The sequence below is a fragment of the Leuresthes tenuis genome, unplaced genomic scaffold, assembly GCF_036924035.1.
Source record: "Leuresthes tenuis unplaced genomic scaffold, fLeuTen1.0.hap1 SCAF_2, whole genome shotgun sequence".
Classification (NCBI taxonomy): domain Eukaryota; kingdom Metazoa; phylum Chordata; class Actinopteri; order Atheriniformes; family Atherinopsidae; genus Leuresthes; species Leuresthes tenuis.
The window spans coordinates 38,148,774-38,168,332 of record NW_027325356.1 but is presented as its reverse complement, the minus strand read 5'-3'; the positions used below and the strand labels follow the sequence as shown (position 1 = coordinate 38,168,332).

Sequence of the window (19,559 nt, the reverse complement as noted above, 5' to 3'; positions counted from 1 at the left end):
TTTTTCATGCTTCTCGAAATAATTTTCCCTCCCTGACTGCTCACTCATTGGAAAGACGTAGAAAATGTAAAGGTCTTGGTAACAGCATGCAACTAACAGGGAACTTAGAACCTATGCCAGCTGGATAAACAACACATCTACTCTGCTGGATCAAGCAGACCGGTTTAAAGAGCACTTTTTGTTGTGTGTAATGTAATATGTTTATTTATTTGCATCTTGGGGCTTTGGCATTTATTATGCATGAGGTCCAGTTTGTACACCATTAACATAACAGAATGTCAGCAATTTACACTGGTAATTTCCTTGAGCGTGAAAAGAGAAGATTATCAAGGCTGCAGCAGCTACCATCTCCAACCTGCTTGACAGGAACAGCGCTGCATTTAGATCAGTTTTTGCACTTCCACTGAATCATTGTTTCAATAAAAATGGTAAGAATTTGACAAAATGATTTAGACTTAAGATGAACCCACTTCTGCCTTCAGTCCTGTTAAACCCTATCAAACACATGCATTAAACCCCATATTGCCTTCAATATGTGATTGTAGAGATGAATGTGCTGTATCTTTCTCTTCATGGCTCAATGACAGACACGTGTAAAGAGCTTTGCAGAAGGTTAAAAGGCACTAAATAAGTGTGGAGAATGGATTATACGATCATGTTCTCATCAGGATGTTTGTGGAAAGTACATTAAATGAAAGTGGAACTATTTCTCCAAAGCTGAACCCCTTAAAAAGAGGCTGGTCTTCATTGATAAAAAGCACATCTTTCTGTTTTATTTCCAGCTAGGTAATGGGGAAGACAGCACTGCATTTAATGAGAGAGAAAAAACTAAAGATCTGAACTCTCAGTCCCCTCCCAAGCTCCATCAAGTCTCGGGCAGTGCTGCTTCCCTGGAGGTTACGCAGAACTCAGCTGGCAGGCGGCAATCACAACCTATCAGCATCTTTGCTGCAGTAGCATGGGAAGAATACAAAGCAGCGGATCAGAGGGAGGAGAGAATGACTGAGAAGTAGCTATTTCTTCTGTGTGAGGGTAAAGGGTTTGTCTTTAGTCTAAACCTCTACATCTGCCTTCCTAAAACCTCAATGAATACTCATAGTAGCTCGTCACCAGCTACTAGAATGATTTTACATTTTTTTCAGCCATATGCATCCCAATTACTCAGTGAAGTTTCAACTATGCAACAAAAAGTTCATTTCTACAACACTTTTCACAGCAAAGTTTTCACATGGTTGAACATGATTAAGTTAGAGGATTTACAGACTGAAAAAAAACAACCCATAGATAGTTACTATGATGTAAATATGAGACATGATAGTTGTTAAACTAAAATGAAAAGAGGGCTTTCTGAAAAGAGAGGTTTTAGGAGGCGATGTCTACAAGTCTCATATGAAGTTACAGAGCTCAGGGGCGCTGGTTGCGAAAGCCCAGCATAAAAGCTACCAGTGTTTAACCCTCAGCTAAAAGCAAAAAAGTTATGATGGTCCAGAAGTTCACTGCTTAAAGAGGAAAAAAGAAAGATCTCAGCAGAGGTCATCTCAAAAAGGAAACAAAAGCCCCAAAATACAGCAAAGACTAAGGAAGAAGCTGTTGATACAACAGAACTGACATTCCCTTAAGGCACTGTAAACTTTCAAGTGCTTAGCTTCACAGCGCTTATCTTAACCGTAAAACAAACATTAAAAACACAAATGACAACAGCCCGTGTAAACAGTTTCACATATTTTTGACACAGACCTGTGTGTCACAGAATCATTACAACAGGTAGATGTCCATCTGCAAAGCTGTGTGTAGCACCACAGCAGAGCAGAGGCACAACAGTGCTGGAGCCCATAGTTTTGGGCCGGTGCTAAGGTGCAGCACACTGCCGGAGGGTCTGAGGTTTAAGAGGAGGATTTAAAAATGTAGTTTTCACTGTGTATAGCTGATCAAGAAAATCTTAAAATCAATTTTAATGCTAGCCTCTAACCAGTACAAGACAAGCTGAACCATGACTGATATGATTAGGTTGTCTGTAATGGATCAAAACCGCCCTTTGTACCAACTACAGACATGAGGTAGTTTTTTTTTTTTTGGCTCAACTAACATAAGTTAAACGCACTGATGACCTTACTGAGAACAGGTAAAGCCTCTAGGGTAGTGATGTGTGTGGTAATGCGTGTGATTTGTCATTAAGATGCCCTCCGGGCAGAGCAGGGCAGGTTCTTCCAACAATTTGATTAGCTTGCTTTCATTTGATAGCGGCAGGCAGCAGGCCCAGAGACTGAGCTAAAAACAGACTGACAGTGGAATAAAGGGGAAGTGCTAGATTGTTTCTGGAACATCAAAGTAGCAGCCAGGGTATTTTGAGAGTAACAGCCTGCGACAGTTTTAAAAGTGCTTTTAAGAGCTACCTAAAAAACAAGAATATATATAACTATATGCAAGAAAAACTAATTGTACGCACTTTATAAGACAAATATACAACATAAGCTTAGGGTTTGTAAATCTTGATGAAACACTGATATGGTTGGTCATTAATTGATTTCCCTGCCTCCTGTAACACAGCCTGACGTTGATATACTCCTGAGATCGGGTAGTAGTTAGAGCAAATATGTTAACCGCTGCCAAAATCAGGACAGGAAGTGAAACATTTGCTTTTCTTTAGCTCCCAAAGGAGCTCATTTTAGCTGCAAATGTATGTCCACAAACTAATGGTGCAAGTGCCTACAGTGGATTTGTCAGAATTTTTAACAAAGAACAGTTGCCGAGCAGAAGCTATGTTTATTGGAGCTGTGAACGTTAACTAAAATTAGAAAATATTTTTGTCGTATTTGCAATAAAATGTGCCAGAAACTGAGCAACTGATCAAACACCCGCTGAACCACCAAAACATAATAGAAGTCAGTCATACCAGCCACAACAAGCAGATCAAGAACAGCTGACGTCAAGTACCCCAAAGCAAAATTATCTAAAGCAATAGACTGAAAATAGCATGCCAGTGGGGCTGTTGGATAAATGTTTGTTAACAGAGGACTCCACAGCGAAGTGTTTGTCTAATACGAGAAATATAATATTTGACGAAAGGAAACGCTACATTACAGAGAAAGAACATCATACCAACTGTGAAACAAAGTGGTGGAAGTAGCACGGTTTTAAACTAGTTTGCCACATCTGAGCCATGTGTTTCCTTCAGTGATGGAGCAACGAATTCTTAATTAAACTTGTGAATTCCAAAGGTAAATGTCAACAAAGCTGTCTGTGAGCCAAATTTCAAGAGGGAAGTTCTAAATGTAGCATAAGTACAGCTGCAAGTGCAGTATTTTGGAACGGTAGAGTCAAAGTCTTCCTCCTGAAGTGAGCAGTTCATGTGAGGAAAGCTGCCAGCACGGCACAACTGAGGCCTTTCTGTTCAGACGAATCAACAGTGACCCAAAATGTTTAGAAGCTGTTGCTGCTGCATGAGGCGGCCACAACAGATGCCAGGAGCGACGGGCCACGTGCTTTTGCTATTCACACATAAATATTACTGGACAAACTTCTTCAGTAGCCGTAAAACAAGCATAATATTTTCATCGACATTCTCTTTTACGACTTGTTGGACAATCTGATGTTTTAGGTCATATCTATGCAGAGATATTGAAAACTCTCATACACTAACTTTCAAACATATATAGACATAAATATTGCTTAATTGTTCTTTAAATCGAATCATTAGCAAGCAAGTTAAGTACAGCATGCAAGGGTTCTTAGAACAAAAAAAAGATAAATAACCCTGGAAATAAAATCCTATTTAGTTTTCTGAATGAATTGTTTATGATCTCCCTTTAATGAAGTCAAATATATAGGTTTAAAAATATATCTTAGACTATAGATATTCTGCGAGGTTTAGTATATAAATGCTTTGTTGGTGCTCTGCAGCCCTACAAACATGTACGCACTCTGCTGCCTCCCTCCTCCTCTTCCCTCCTTTATAACTAAACAAGCCTGATCGCCTCTCTTTCTCCACCACCTCTCATTCATACATTGTCTCGCTATCCACCTCCTTTTCTGATTCTCCTGCCTGCCTCCTCCTCCCTCTCCCTCTCTCTCTCCTCCTCGCACCCCTCCTACCGTTTGGACTGCAGCAGTTTTTCCTCAGCCTCCTGTCTTTCTCGCAGCAGCCTCTGCAGGTGAAGGATCTCCCTCTGGTAAGAAGCCGTCCTCCCCTCCGCTGCCTCCTCCAGCGCTGCCAGCTTGGTTGACGCCTGCGTCCGGTACACCTGCACATACACGTTGAAACACACGCACGGAGGAATGACATGTGGAGAGTTGCTATGAAAGAGGTGGATTTACATGAAGGACAGCGCAGCAGAGACAAGTGGAGTGGAGGAGGGGGAGTCACACACACAGGGACAAGGTGAGGAACAACAACAACAACAACACACACACAAACACTAATCTGCAGATCTTCTGTTCAAAAGACTCCTGCATCAGTACTTTTGCTGTTTGTGGGGTTTGTGTGGAGGGCGAGCTCTGCATTAGTTTTACTGTTGACTTACATTTGGGGTGCTGTGTCTACAAATCTGCAGCTCAACAGCTGCTGACTGTTCAGAACTCTTGCTGGCAGTGTAGCACACACACTCATACAAGTGGAAAAAATGTTATAATATGCACCAGTTGATTAAGTGTCATGAGGGAGGAGAAATAATAAGAAAGGTAATGTGAAGAAAAACTATGTAAGAGGGAATTTAAAGTAGATATTCCCCAAAAGACATAGAGATGGTATATCTGAGTGTATGTCTGTGGGTGTGTGTGTGTCTCCTGCTCTGGGTTCTGCAGTTTGAGACAATTTTTTGGAGATGAGAAAAACAAGGTCTGACTAATGACAGATGGTGTGTGTGCTAAACTTCAATCGGCTTGCGTGTGAGTGTGTACAGGAGTTTATCACGCTGTCTGCCTGGCAAAGCGTAAAACAAACAGGTTGCTCTGACTCTTTCACTTTACATGACAATGGGTCACTAAATCAGTGGCTTGCCTGGATTTGACACATTTCTTATAGGAGCAGATTAAAAAGCTCCTGCCTATCGTACACAGAAAGACCCAGAAAGCACCAGCAGAAAGCAAAACGCTTAAAAAGACTGAACAAAACAAACAAAAAAAAAAACATATTCTCACTCAAGAAAAAAGCAACCAAAGCAACAACTGATGAAGAGATTCTAAATGACTGTCTGATCTATATTTATTTTAGCACAAAGCATGGACGGATTCCATTTAGAGCATTCAATTACATAAATGAGTGGGGTTGAATAAAATGGACTGATTTCAATTTTCTGATTGCTGAAATTGGACACCATTATTTGACATTTTCATAGTCATAGTTGAGTTTAACTCTTGCATTCTGCAACCCCAAATCAGGAAAAAAAAATGGGAAAGGACAGAAAACGCATGCAGAACAGAGAAAAGAAACTTCGACTTTTATGTCATTGGAGACAGTATAAACCCGAGGCACCTCAGGTTTTGTCTTGTTCACTCCATTTCATTTGTTAATATACATCCGTTCCTGGATATCTGGCCTGTGAGACATTCCAGAAAAAGTTGTGACAGTGAAGTCTTTGCCACATTTTAATGTTGCCATTTATTGTCACAACACTTAAAAGACCTGTTGTTTTCACGGGTCACATTTCTTTCGTTTAGAATTTCTTCACACACTCTGCTGGGAACAAGTCAGAACTGTATGTAGGCTGGTCCAGTACCTTCCTTCTCTTTTCTTTTTTTTCATATATGAATTTGCATTGTGCTGAAAAATGTCCCTGAAGAGGATGCCATCTGGAAGGCAGCATATCTTGCTCTAAATCTAAATGTGCTTTTCTACATTAATGCCGCCATCACAGAAGTGTAAATGAGCTTAGCCAAGGGCACTGATACAACCCCGTGCCATCACTGCCTCTGATTTTGGACAGGTTGCTGATAACAGTCTGGATGGTTCTTTTCTCGTTTGGTCTGGAGGGCATGGCATCCGTTTCTTACTAAATAAGATCTTGGGTACAGATTTCTCTGACCACACGCTACATTTTATCTCCTGTGTGATGGTCCATCTCAGATGCACAAGACAAGTGGACAAACACTCTGGACAAGGCGAACAAAAGGATTTTTCTCTGAACGGGAGAGTTTTAAGTGAAATTTGTGAATGTAACTCTGTACTGTAGTGCCTGACCAAGGTTTTCCATTGTAATCCCTTGCCATAAAACATCGGTACAGGCTTTGACTCTCACAGAGAGTTAACGATTTACAAAAACATAATTTCATACCCAACTCATCTTTTAACATGATGCTTCCAGCAGAGGTTTTGATATTTTGTCTTATAAAGCCCAAAAATTCTTATAACAAACAGACAAACTTGGTCATTCTATTTACCTTGCATCAGACTGATTTGAATCTGTTGGGTCTTTTCCCAACATTCTTATCCTTTTATTCATGTTTGTCACCTTTCTATCTTTCTCTTAGCAAGCATTTGTTGTTTCAAGCATGAATAGATCCCGAGCATCACAAGTCTAAAATTTTCTAACACTTCACAGGGCGTGTTTTCACTCAACCAACACCAGCGTAGCTGTTAGATGTCTTCACATGAGGCCAAAAATGGTGAGCATTGTTTCAGCGAGACAAACATGCAAGCTGTGAATGGAACGGTTAATAGAGCAGAAAGCAACGAATCTGACTGATAAAGTATCTGAAAAGGTTTTTATTAATTGACATCTTAAAAACAAAGAGAGAGAACAGCAGGTGTGTGCAGGCCTCTGTGAGAAATGATGGTGCACGAGCGAGTGAAAAGAAGTGAGAGCATAAGAACAACTGTTACTGCAGCAGGGTGCGCAGTATTGAACAACAATAAAGTTGTACAACTATTCAGTTTGAAGAGATAGAAAAAACAAGGCTGCAAACATGCCCTCCTAAACCTGAAGAGGTTATCGCTTGCTGCAGAACATCATCAATGTGGTTATTAGCAGCATTCTGTATGTCATCAGCCACCCCCAGTGGCAGTCTGACGTATTTACGGTAGAGATCTGCACCAGGGATGGGCCACTCTGCCCTGCTCTTCAGCAACAGGAAACAACCATTACTAAAAAAAACTGAACTGTCTTTATATTATAAAAAAATTCTAATTCTTATGTGAAACTCATACAAAATTTACTCAAACAACAACCAACACTGAAACATTAATAACTCTTCACTCTTAAATTGTGTTCACAGAGATTCAGTTATTTCTAAAGACTCACACACCAGGAATCTGGCCAGTTAGGAGCTTAAGTCCTGAATAGGGCTTATCTCTCTGCCAAGCCTACATGCAAATCCCCAGTTGTGTCCAGTAATGGATGGAACTGGTGCTGTTTGTAGTGGAACCATAATCAGAGAGTCAAAAGGCGAGAGGGCACCGGCATCATCCCAGCTGAAGCAGTGACATTTAGCCCTCACAACAAGCTGGGCTGAGAGACGCAAAACCGATACATCAACCCCCCTCCTAGCTGCAGCCCAGGGGGCAGCTGACCTTCTCCACACAGCATCAACAAAAGTGCTAACACACTGAGTCACGACAGACCACCACATGTGAAGTAACTTCTCACACTGCAGCCTGATGACATCAGAGGCATGACAGTCCACCGTGTCAAACAAAAAGCAGAATTCCAGGTTAGAAGACAATGTGTGTTGATGGCATTTTTATTTTGACCGTACACATTTTGTGAAGCAGTCAAAACTGCGGCATAGCTGGAACCTGCTGATAAGCATGACCGTCAGGCAGTCATGTCTGGCAGGAGATGGTCGCACAGGGGTTGAAGGAACAGCATACTGATCATGGAGCACAATGTGCAGAATGCAAAGAATGAGATCCGATTACCTATCAGTCTGAGCCTTGTTTCTGTAAATTCCAAGGTAGCAGTGAACAAAACTCCCCTCTGAGATAAGAGAGGGAGCTCCTGTTAAATGGCAGGGATTTTAAAACTGAACATTCATGATTATGCTCTATTTTTCACAATAGCTATGAGCAAATTATGGTGCATTGTACTGTATTTGAGAGTGAGTCAGCATTTTCCAATTAATTCTGTGCATTGACCAATTACCTGGTGCCTTTCTTTGTCCATACGCAAAGCCAGCTGGAGTTGATCCACTGAGTGTTACAACCTGCTCAAACAGACACGTGCTCCATTATGCTGACATGCAACTTCTACAGGACTGCAGAGCAAAGCCGTGGTACAAACACCCTCCTCTCATGTGCCTTTAAACACTAAAATCTCAATAACATCATGTCCCTTAATCCAATAACTTAATCTGAAAAAAAAAATGTTGCTTTAATTCCCTGCAGCAACAACTAAATGCAACAAGTAAGTGCATGAATAATCAAATGAGCATTTTCTGCTCTACTGGGCTGACTCCCCATCCATCTCACTGCATGAAACAGAAGACAAGCTGGTGCACATAAGGAAGGCAGAGAGAAACAAAAGAAAATACAGCAAGTGAATGGTTGGAACCGGCTCACCTGCTGCAGGCAAGCAGTGGAGCAAAATGTTGTAACTGAGGCATGTATTTACAGTAGAGACACTTCCAGTAACAGATTGTTAATGACTGTTGGAGGGTTTCTTTTAGCTGCTGGAGATCTATAGAGGATTTATGTGTTAATACCGGTTGGATGTGAATGGTTTAACCATTCAACACTAGAAAATTGCATTTGCACTGGCCCTCTCTCAGGGGCAATGGTTGGTTTCTGTGTGTATCTGGCTGATTCCAACGTGTGAACATTTAAAACTGTGAGACAGCGTGGTTGAAAAAAAAACCCTCCTTTTGGAGATGATTTAAGATAACACTGTGCTGGAGATATAAATAAAAACTAATTAACCATTTTTGTTGCTGTTTTCTCATTTTTCTTGAAAAATACCATGTTGCCAAAAAAATTTACAGTCAAACATTTGCTAACAAGCTCTCTGGGATTTTGGCTGGGCCACTACAAAATATACATGTTGTTTTGTGATAATTATTTCTGACCGATTTGTTTAGATGTACATGACTGCGTTGTAGGAATTTGTCTGCAGACTGCCTGATGTTTACCTGCAGAATATCTTTTTTTTCAATATGCCATAAGGCTGCCTTACCATTTGTCTGAGAAACATCATCAGTAAAAAAACAAATCCTAACTACACAGAACTGTAGGGATGTGCTCCGGGGGGATGAATGCCAAAACAAAAAACAACTACATTTTTGCCTCATTTGACCACAAAATGAATGCAAAACAACCCGTCACAAAGGACGTGGTATGGGATGGCCGGTGGCAATAAACCAAAGACTCCCAGGCAACATCTTTTTCTAAAGTTCTTTTGTTTTTGTTCTTGTTTTTGTACTGTCATTCGCAAATGGTTCAATATATTTATCAAAAACACAGGGTTAAGGTTAGTATTTGAAAGATACAGGTTTAGGGTTAGAAATCATTAAAAACATTTCAAAAAGAAAGTGAAGTGTTAGGCAAATACATGTCAGGGGTTCACGACACATCACGTCAACACTGCTCCAAACAAACCGTAGACAACATAAAATGCCATCCCAGAATAATTAGGCTTATTCTGTGACACTTGGATGATTATGTGCCGTTAACAAATGGAGCCTCATCAGTTCTGGAGTGCGACAGGGCGTTCCTTTGATTATGGTTTGAATACGGCACTGGCACTGGAGCGCCTCGCTGCGTTCTTTGGTCTTTGAAAGGATTTGATTGACTGGTATCTGAGGCGACAGCTGATGCATCAGCTGCTTTCAGTTTTCTGATGATTAGAACATATACAAAAAAAAACAAAAAACCTGAGACGTGTGCAGTGTCGTTTTTCACTCTGACTCTCTACAGGACACACAAATACAGCTAATAGATGGATATGTGTTTGGCTGGACAGAGAACATTATGTAGTATTGTATTAAAGCAGCTGTAAACATGGTTTAGTCGCCCGTGTCTCTTCTCGTGCTTTTGATCATCTCTCTTCAAGCATATAAAGATGCAGATGTGTGGACAGAATAACAGTGTCAAGCATTTTTCACATGTGAATTTTATCCCCTGCATTTCTGCAGCATTGAGGTGTTGGCAGCCTGGTAGTGCTTACAGTCAGCAGTTTGTTACAGCAAGTTCTGCTGCACTGATAAGTTGTCTAGGTTATGTGTTCTACATATCGATGAGGACACAGCGGAGCACAAAACTGTGATGTGACTACTCTGATTATGGCTGTTGTGTATGAATTACACAGTGTGCTGGGGCAGCAGAGGAGCAGTGTTTTTACTGGGAAACATGGAGGCACCACTCTGAAAGCACTTTCACTGTAGTCTTTTGGTTCTTAGGGAATAAAAAAAAATGTGCTGCTCACAAAGTACATCCCGAAAGAACACAAGCTGAACGTGCAGATACCATGCAACAAAAGCTCAGATTGGTTCAAACCCAGGGTCTCTTGTTACGAATCAGTAGCGCTCGGTCAACCATGCAGTGCCATTCAAAGATTTTTATAACTTGTACTGGACTTACATAACCGTGACTGGATCAGTCAGCGTACGCCAGTCGAGAATAACGAACTCTTTGGACAGATTTCTGCTTCATTGACACTGTCAAACAGGCTACAGTGCCACCAATAGATTCTGAAGCTATGATGGGAAGATTTGTTCATCCTCAGTTATAAGATTTTGCAATCGCGCCCCAATTGTGCTTCATCAGTGTGAATATTCTACAAGAATATGAAGCTAACTGAGGCCCCCCATTCATACTTCATTATTGAGCAGAGCCAGTCACAGAGAGAGGTACTTTATTTAAGAGACAGCGTTTTTAAATTGCATTGGTGCTATGATAATCACCAGGTTATAATCAGTGCTGGACTATAAGCTCATTCCTTCATCTGACTCTGAACCTTTTAGTACCCTTATGTGTGGATTACAGGCGCTCTGTCAGTACAGCAGATCGTCCTATGCTTTACACTCTCCTTCGGGACAGCATAAGAGGACTGGGAGCTTTGAGAACTGAGCCACATACCCTGACATAAGTCAAACTAATTGCTCCCTATGATAGAATACACTTTGACAAATGTGATCTTGAATTGTTTATAACAGATTCGTCATTTCAGATCCACCTGTTTGTCTTTTTCCCAGCTGAAGAATGGAGAGAGTTCCTGACTATCTCTTTATATGACAACATCTCAAAAGTCAATTTGCAGACTGTGCAGTATAGAGGCACACGAGTGATCTTGTGTTGAGATAAATAAAGCAGGTACCCACTGTATCAAAAAAAGCCAACCCAGTCCCCGATTACAGCATCTTTTTTAATCATAGCAAAAAGATTTTTGCAGCAGTGTTGTTCTGCTGTAAGTCAAACATCCAGAGATGTTTGTATGGTTCATGTAGGGGAGTACTGCTATCAAACAGAAAACCAATACCGTATGGTGTTTTTTGGGAAATAAATCAAGTCTTGTCAGCTTTTTGACAACTACTAAACTGATCAAGGCATTTAAGCCTTTTTTCTTTTTTTAAATGACAAACATTCCATGTGCTTTTATTGTTTCCATTGTGACTAAATGTCACATCAGATGTTAAACATCAGCTTAGTCTCCCAAAAAGTTGAGACACTGTCTAGGACGTCAATAATAATAAAATGTAACAAAACTGGAAATAATTGGAAGCAATTTCTACTTTTAAAATTAGCAAACTTTAATTGGATCGGTGCACTTGTTTTTGTAAATGCAGTTTTGAAAGTATTGATAAACATCGTCATAATAAATAAAGACAGTATGGTTTGTGTATTTATGTCATATATTTAAATATTTTTCAAATATTCACCAGAGACCTGTTTTATCTCTTAACCATTGTAAATTAGAATGAAAGCTCGAGTGCTCACATTGAGTGCCACACATCCTATACATATATATACTGTATACTACACAGTAAGTATCTCAGCAGTGGGGTCTAAAGGGGGCTGTTTACTGCATCTTACTGCATCTTATGTGTATATATCTTACATTGTACTGCAATTCTGTGAGTAGAAATGTTGTGGGAGGCAGATTCTCTGTGCCTGATGCACTCAATACAGTTGCACACGTGTGTTACATTAAAATATAATATAGTAGCTAAGGTTTTTTTGTGGTATTTTATCTATTTGTTCTAGTCTTTTGTCAGTACACTTCCATTTTTCATGGTTTCGTTTTAGATTTATTACCTGTTTTATCTTTTGAGCTATTCCATTCTCTCTCTGCCGCTGCAATGCTTTTAGTTTTGTCATTAGAAGTTTGCTTATTGTCTTCATCTGTCTGCCCGTGAGTCTGAATCTGCATTTGGGTTCTCTTGTGCACACTGTGGTGATTAATGGCTTCGTAAAATAGTATCAGACAGAAAAAACACATTCAACAGTGAAAATTTCAAAGTGGTCAGTTCAACCAAAACAAAAAGTCAAATTTTCTAAGTGATCAAAATATATTGCATAGGTTTAAGGCTCTCTTATGAATGAGCGGCGTTTGCTGCTCTGTGTGATTGAAAGTGCGACCACGAAGTTTGAGTTGGATAAATAGAGGTTTGTTGCATGTGTAGATGTAGTGGAAACCCATTCCTACAAAGCAGTAATAATGGCAGCACTGAGCTAACCCTAACCCAAAGACAAAAATAAGCTGATGCTTTACAAATGAGATATGAAATACTCTGTTAGACCTTAGTGACACATGAGAACCTTTTCCCCAAAGGTGAATGTTTCCATTTCACAGGATAGCTTTAAAATAATTATCCTCTGGACAAGCTCAGTGTATGCTCTTTCTTTAGCACATTTATTTTTTGCCTCAGACTTAAAGGGGAGCCCTGGGCAAGTCTGCTCCCGGCATTGATCAAGCACCTTCTTCTTCCTGACACGTTTCAGGGGGCTTTTTAATGCAACAGACCTGTTGCTGAAATATTTAACAGTCAGCTAGTCACAGAGAGGCCTGCTGGGCATTTGCCAAAGCAACATTCACCTATTCAATCTATATTTCATGGTCCTGAATGAATGGATGACTGGCTTTTCTTTATATAGCATCTCCTTGGTGGGAGGGGGACTTGTTAATGTCCAAATATAGATATAAAGTAGAGGCAACAAGAGGAATCAAGTCACTGCAACGCTGACTAATAAAAACACTCTTCTGATGTTTCAACTTTTACTAATTCATTATTAATTGGCTATCTTTGCTATCTCAAGAACCTGATGCTTACCTTGCTGACTGTCACATTTGGAGAATAAATTACAAAATGTAAGAGTCCTTCACAATCTTGAAAGAAATGAATAATGGAAGAGGCACTGATTATACTGGATGCACAAGATGTTGTGTAACACGTGTTAACTCCTTCTAGTGTCTGATAACAGCATCTTCACACCACAAACAGCTGCAAATGATCTTGCGCACGGACCAAAGCAGGCTGACGATCTGGGAATACTTTTAGTCAAACCTAATGAGCTAGCACTCGAAATAGACTGGTTTAGAACTGTCTGTAGGGATCACCTTCACATGTCCAATAGCCTCACGATGCTTAAACACTCAGACTTGAAATAACGTGAAATTGTGGCATTTCCAACTCTTTGCTTTTCTTTTCTTAATAAATAGTGTCTCTATCAACACATCTCTTTCATGTGTTGATGTGTTGATGAGGCAAAAATGTGGACCGGAGAAACCCAAAAGTGCCGAAAAGCGTCTAGAAGTAGTGATATAAGGACTTGATCTTTAGTTTAGTTGCCAAGAACAGCCATCACATGATTTGAAGTACCTCTAATGGGCTGCCCTCAAAGACCAATGGTGATGACTAAGTCAGTGGAAAGAAGGCTGAAAATGTGTTATTACAGTTTGAATACTAAGAGCACGGTACCATAGTGACATGGAAGTTACATGGCTGTGGCACAACTGAAAAAGCCCAGAGAGTTTTACTTTTGAAAGGGTATGCAGGTTTCTCTCACACCAAACAGCCACCGCTTAGGCTGTCTCCCACACTCCAAGCAAAGGGAGGGTGCTCTACATGTGGGTGAGCGTGAGCTTTTATAGCTTGAAGCACACCAAAAGCAGCATCTTCGTGTTTATAGAGTGTCACGTGGAAAAGCATCTGCCTATTCATTTTTTATTTTATTCTCACAAACGAAGACAGGAAAAACTGAAAATGAGTTTGAAGAACCTACTTTTCTTAACCGTGGAAAATTAAGATGCAGGTTGCATTTCTTTTGTAGAGGGCAGTATTTTATGAAACGCGAACAGAAAAATAGAAACACTGCCCTGAATCTGCTTCAAAGGTTGTACTGTGAAACAAATAAGTTTCTTCATTTATTCAATATTAATAGGCCATAAACACAAGCTACATGATCAGATCAGATCAGATTAGATCAGATCAAGACAGACAGACAGACAGACAGACAGACAGACAGACAGACAGACAGACAGACAGACAGACAGACAGACAGACAGACAGACAGACAGACAGACAGACAGACAGACAGACAGACAGACAGACAGACAGACAGACAGATAGACAGATAGATAGATAGATAGATAGATAGATAGATAGATAGATAGATAGATAGATAGATAGATAGATAGATAGATAGATAGATAGATAGATAGATAGATAGATAGATAGATAGATAGATAGGCCCCTGTTTGATATGTACAAAAGTGAATCTGAAAAGGTGTCATGAAAATGACAGACCTGCTGAAAGCATTTGGCCTCTTGCGTGCGAGACCATAAGAGTGACAACAGTCAAGAACATTCAAATATATCCTCAGCACTGTAGTTTGACTTCACGCTGTAGGAGATTTTTCAGAGAATGCAGTAAAAATATGCTTGCATACAACATTCAACAGATGTATGTTTACCTTCATCCTTCAAGCTACTTTCCAATTGCACTGGACGTTACCATCAGGTGCAACGCCCACTGAGGTGCTTTCAAGCATCTTTCTTACATACAATTACCAGTTTGACTTATCATCAGGGTGCATAACAACACCAGGAGCTAAAAGATAAAAATCACACAAACTCTTGTAGTTTGTGAGTTTTATTTTCATCATCTAAATGACTGTTGAAGTGTGTGACTGGGTGATATTTCTTCATGGGCTTCAACTGCAAATGCCTCAATACTGATTTTCTCTGCATGAGGTTGCAGGTAGGCAGAGAGGTTTGAGTGTGATCCATCGTAATTCATAATCTAGAAGTAGTTCCTGAACCATTTTACAAACAGGTTACACTTCACCATCATCATTATTACCAGACCAACAGGAAACAACCAAAAAAGGCCATTCCATCACCATATTACCACCTTCAGAAAAGTTTAATCTCATCTTAAGCCATTTTATCACCTCTATGAGTATCATAGTAACACATAATTACCATGTAATGGCACCAGGGCATTCAGAACATTTAATGCAATGAATTGTTGCTTATCGAAGAAAAAATATGTTTAAAAAAGGTTCTTAATTAGACAGAATTAGTCAACCTTAAAAAGTGACACATTTAGTAGAACACACAATCCCACTACTCAAAATAAAAATGCTTTGAAATATCTTGGATCCTGCATTAGGAACACCAAGGAACACAGCTTTCCTAAATAATTCAGCTTTATTAAGTTTTAAAACGAATAAAAGGCTATTTATGTCACAGTTTGCTGATTGAGGAATGAACGTAAAATGGAGAAAACACCTGGCAAAAATTAAGTGCTGCATCGATTTTAATTGTAGTTTTATTTTGTGAGGATTTGGAAATCTTAAAATTATCTTTAACAGAGAACCTGCAGAAGGGAACTGCAATTATAAAGTGACTGACCTGAGTGTGGAAACTCATTCCTAATAACGTTTGATGTCTTCGCACTCACTTCCAACTTTTTGGCTGTAGTAATGATAACCGACAGTTTCATGCTGCTTCTTGGTGAAGGTAGGTGAAGTTTTCCCATCCCAACCTGTTAGGACTTCAGTAGCAGAACATAAATCCCAGTATATCTTTAGGAAACCATTTGTAATTCGAATAAGAAAATAAGAGTATTGATTGCTTAGACACAAAGTTACGCTGGCCACAGTTGATACAAGTGAGGTCAGAGAAGTTGATGAAGTCATAATGACTTTCAAGTTGGATTTTTGTCATTCATTTCTTTTTATTAGTTTTTTAAAAGCTTCAATTTTCTCTGTTCAATCTAATGATATATATATATTTATTTATTTATTTTTTGGTTGCAAGAACAGATCAATACCAGCTAAAACGTTCATCTAATCAGACTCCACAATTGGAATGAATGCTTCTCAACAAATCACATTGATTCCTAAAAGACCAAATGAAACATAACAAATTGAATAACTAAAGAAAAAGAAAACTACAGTTACAAAGTGAAGCTCCCAGTTCACAGGCTGGTCATTTAATCTAACAGCTGCAACTATGCTGTACTCTATACAAAAACACAGAATCAACAAAAATGTCAAAGAAGCAGCTCTCTCTACCCCCTCTCCCCAAAGATCAATAACACGACAGGTTTCTGCTTTGCCACAAAGGGCACTGGGATGACACCCAGTTCTAACTCCCAAACCATAAATCATTCATCACCAGCGGGTACACGCGAGTCAGCGCAGTCAGAGAAGAAGGCAAAGTCCTGACCTTTTCCTGCTGTGCAGAGAAACATCCTTTTGTTTCAGTCTCATCTTGTACATCCGACTTATCTTGATATTGAAATCACATGTGATACTTAACTAGATGCTATTAATTGCCCCTCTAATTCTCTTTTTCAATCTGCTTCCATGTGTCCCCAGAACATGACTTGAAGATGAGCTGCCCTCAGAACGAGTTAGAGGAGAAAGAGTGTCCTCCTCCAGAGGAATTAGAATGTAAAATCTGTTACCAGCGTTACAATGCACACACCCGGAAGCCTAAGATCCTGGACTGCCTGCATCGGGTCTGTGCCCGCTGCCTCATTAAAATCCTGGACATTGCTGATGGAGCAGGCTGCATCCCCTGCCCCTTTTGCCGACACCAAACTGAAATCACAGAGTACCAGGTGTCAGCCCTGCCTGATGACGTTAACATCATGTTGCACTTGGAAATGCGGGAAAAGTCCTGTAGCTTTGACCAGAAGAGGGAGGTGGTCCTGACCCCAAAGAGTTTCTCTTCCTCCAGCCCATCTCGTGACTCCTCCAACTGTCTGGTCATCACCATAATGGAGGTGCAGGGGGACTCACAGCGCTCCCCAAGCCGAAATGGGAGCTCTGACGTCTATGCGGAGCAGAGCCTGGACTCCGTATCAATAGGCTCAAACGGACCTGTTGATCATGACGCCCTGTCCAAATTCTGCAACCATGTCCCACGCATTCTGGTCTGGCTGCTGGGTTTCTTATACTTTGGTTCACTGCCTCTAGGAATCTACTTGTTGGTGATCCAGAAAGTGACTCTCGGAATTGTATGCGTTAGCCTTGTGCCATCGAGCCTGACAGTTTGCTTGGTCTATGGATTCTGCCAGTGTCTGTGTCAGGGCATGTGTGACTGCTCCTCCAGGGGCTGAGAGGATACCAACTAGTGGTCGTAGGGGTAGGGATAAAGTCAGCTGCAGAAATGTGGAGCTGGTGTGTATTTTGTTGTTAGATAAAAAGCTCTAAGATAAATAGGACATCCTCCTCTTCAACGGCTTAATAACAAGCCTTGCAATCAGCGTTCTTCATGTAAATAAAGGACCAGTGAGATTAAATATCTTCAATGTCGTGCCAACACATTCTCATTCCCAACTTGTCACATACTGCCAGTCTGTCAGGAGCCCTTAACGTTGGTTTGGAACTTACGGTGTATCCTTTTTGCATACATTTATGATGCATGGGCAACTGCTCTTCAGCAGCATGTAGTCAGTTATCATTGTGTGGCACTAAGTGATGTACTGCTGGCACCAAAAGTAAAGGGCAGCAGAAAACAGTGCTGGGTTATCAACAGTTAACACAGAACAACTTAGCTCTATTACTACTACTTTGTTAGGTAATAAACACACTTGGTTGAAGTTAGGCAAACCACAAGATCAGGTGTTAAATATGCACAAGTACATTTTGACATGAAAATCTTCAACATTTTCCGCATTGGCTTGGTGATGTGTCCCACAACTGTTATGTTACCAGCTCTGAAAATCCTGCACGTCCAGAAGCCCAAGAGTTTTGGGGCTAACCCTTTGCATTCAAAACTGACGCAACGGGTTCCTGACCAAGCTGAAGTTTGAACCAACTTGGGAGTGAGAGTGAGCTGGATGTGCTGTGCTTTTGTTATGCCTGCCGTTGCAACTCAGACACCAGCCTGGCCAAAGGGATCGGAGACAACAAAGAGCCCCGTCAGCGGTAGGAGCTTACAATATACCGACATTTCTATGATGTATGTCTGTGATCTTTCATTGTTCTGTGTTGTGCTATGACTTGGTCTAACATAGCATTTGAGAGCAGACTGATAAATATTTGAATAAAGAACAATAAATAAATAATATTTAATAAAGAACAAAGAAGATGTTTTGATTGAGCGATTAGGGACATAACCATCAGTAGGCCCTCATTCATCAACTTTGTGTACCAGAAAAAATCCTGAGTGCAAACATATTAAGTTATAGATTTGATTTGCTAACATGAAACTTGAAGGTGTGTGCGGAGCATTCGTGGTTAAAAAGAAAAGGGCTCTATAAAATACAATAAAAATAATCATATAATATCATATCAGGATAATATAATATCAGGATAATCGGATAACTAACCCTATGAGCAGACAGTATGCACATATTCAAAAAACTCCATTAGTCAAGAATAAAAGTATGTTTCTGTACTTGTTTTTGTCAGAATATTTTGTGCATATTTAGATAATCACCAGTTGTCAATAAGAAAATGGGAGGAGAATCACTGCTGCCTGCAATTTAAGCCAGAAGTTCAAAGGAAATGCACTTCATTGACTGACCTCTATGTCTTGCAAGGTGTTAGACTATCTGTTTTTGAGCCAAAATGTTCACGTCTAAGTTGAAGCACTGATCTCAGATGTGCATTAGACTGAAATATCATATCTGAGTAGATGGTATATGTATCATAAAAGCGAGTATTGGAACACTGTGACTTACCATCTTCTCAGCTTTACTGATGAATGGAAAAGATTTGAAAGGAAACAACAATCATTTTGGATTAATTTTTCAACTTCAAGAATCCAACACAAATCTAAAATTGAATACTGTCAACAACACAACTTGAAAACTGCGATTTGGCCATAATGCTGTAGCTATTGCTGTATTATTTTTGGGAGCAGATGTGATGGGGTTGCCACTTGTACTTTTTTCCAGACACATGCCTTTCAGGCTTTTCAGCTGAATCGATGCTGTGCGTGTGAGGAAAAAAAGCAGGCCAGGACCTCAGGTCCTTTTTTTGTGTCAACAAAACACTTTGGTCAAATATGGTCTCGTGTAGCTTTTAAGCTTTTCAATATCCTATAGGTTTCAAAAAGTTGTTTTTCTTTAGAGTTTACAGTATGTTGTGTCCAATTTGTATTTTGAGACATTGTAAATTGCTACAGTTGTATCCAGAAATTACATTTCCAGCAGCTTTTAAAGAAAGGTTTGC

General features: G+C 40.0%; 2 protein-coding genes across 2 annotated transcripts in view; one reads left to right on the top strand and one right to left on the bottom strand.

Annotated features, from left to right (window-relative positions):
- Positions 1–19,559, bottom strand: part of cep89 (centrosomal protein 89) — a 45,443-nt gene that overhangs the window by 5,909 nt on the left and 19,975 nt on the right. The window contains exon 17 of the mRNA XM_072381014.1: positions 4,093–4,241. Coding sequence (XP_072237115.1) covers positions 4,093–4,241 — 149 coding nt within the window. The remainder of the gene's footprint in view (positions 1–4,092; positions 4,242–19,559) is intronic.
- Positions 4,235–18,399, top strand: LOC140302205 (E3 ubiquitin-protein ligase RNF182). Its single transcript, XM_072381015.1, has 2 exons — positions 4,235–4,378; positions 16,752–18,399. The coding sequence occupies exons 1-2, from the start codon at positions 4,315–4,317 to the stop codon at positions 17,495–17,497; spliced, it is 810 nt and encodes a 269-aa protein (XP_072237116.1). The 5' UTR covers positions 4,235–4,314; the 3' UTR covers positions 17,498–18,399.

Excerpts from the sequence above, each read along its gene's own strand:
- LOC140302205 (XM_072381015.1), top strand. The coding sequence starts at position 4,315 with ATGAAGGACAGCGCAGCAGAGACAAGTGGAGTGGAGGAGGGGGAGTCA. Across the intron at positions 4,379-16,751 it reads GTCACACACACAGGGACAAG|AACATGACTTGAAGATGAGC; the intron begins GTGAGGAACAAC and ends ATGTGTCCCCAG.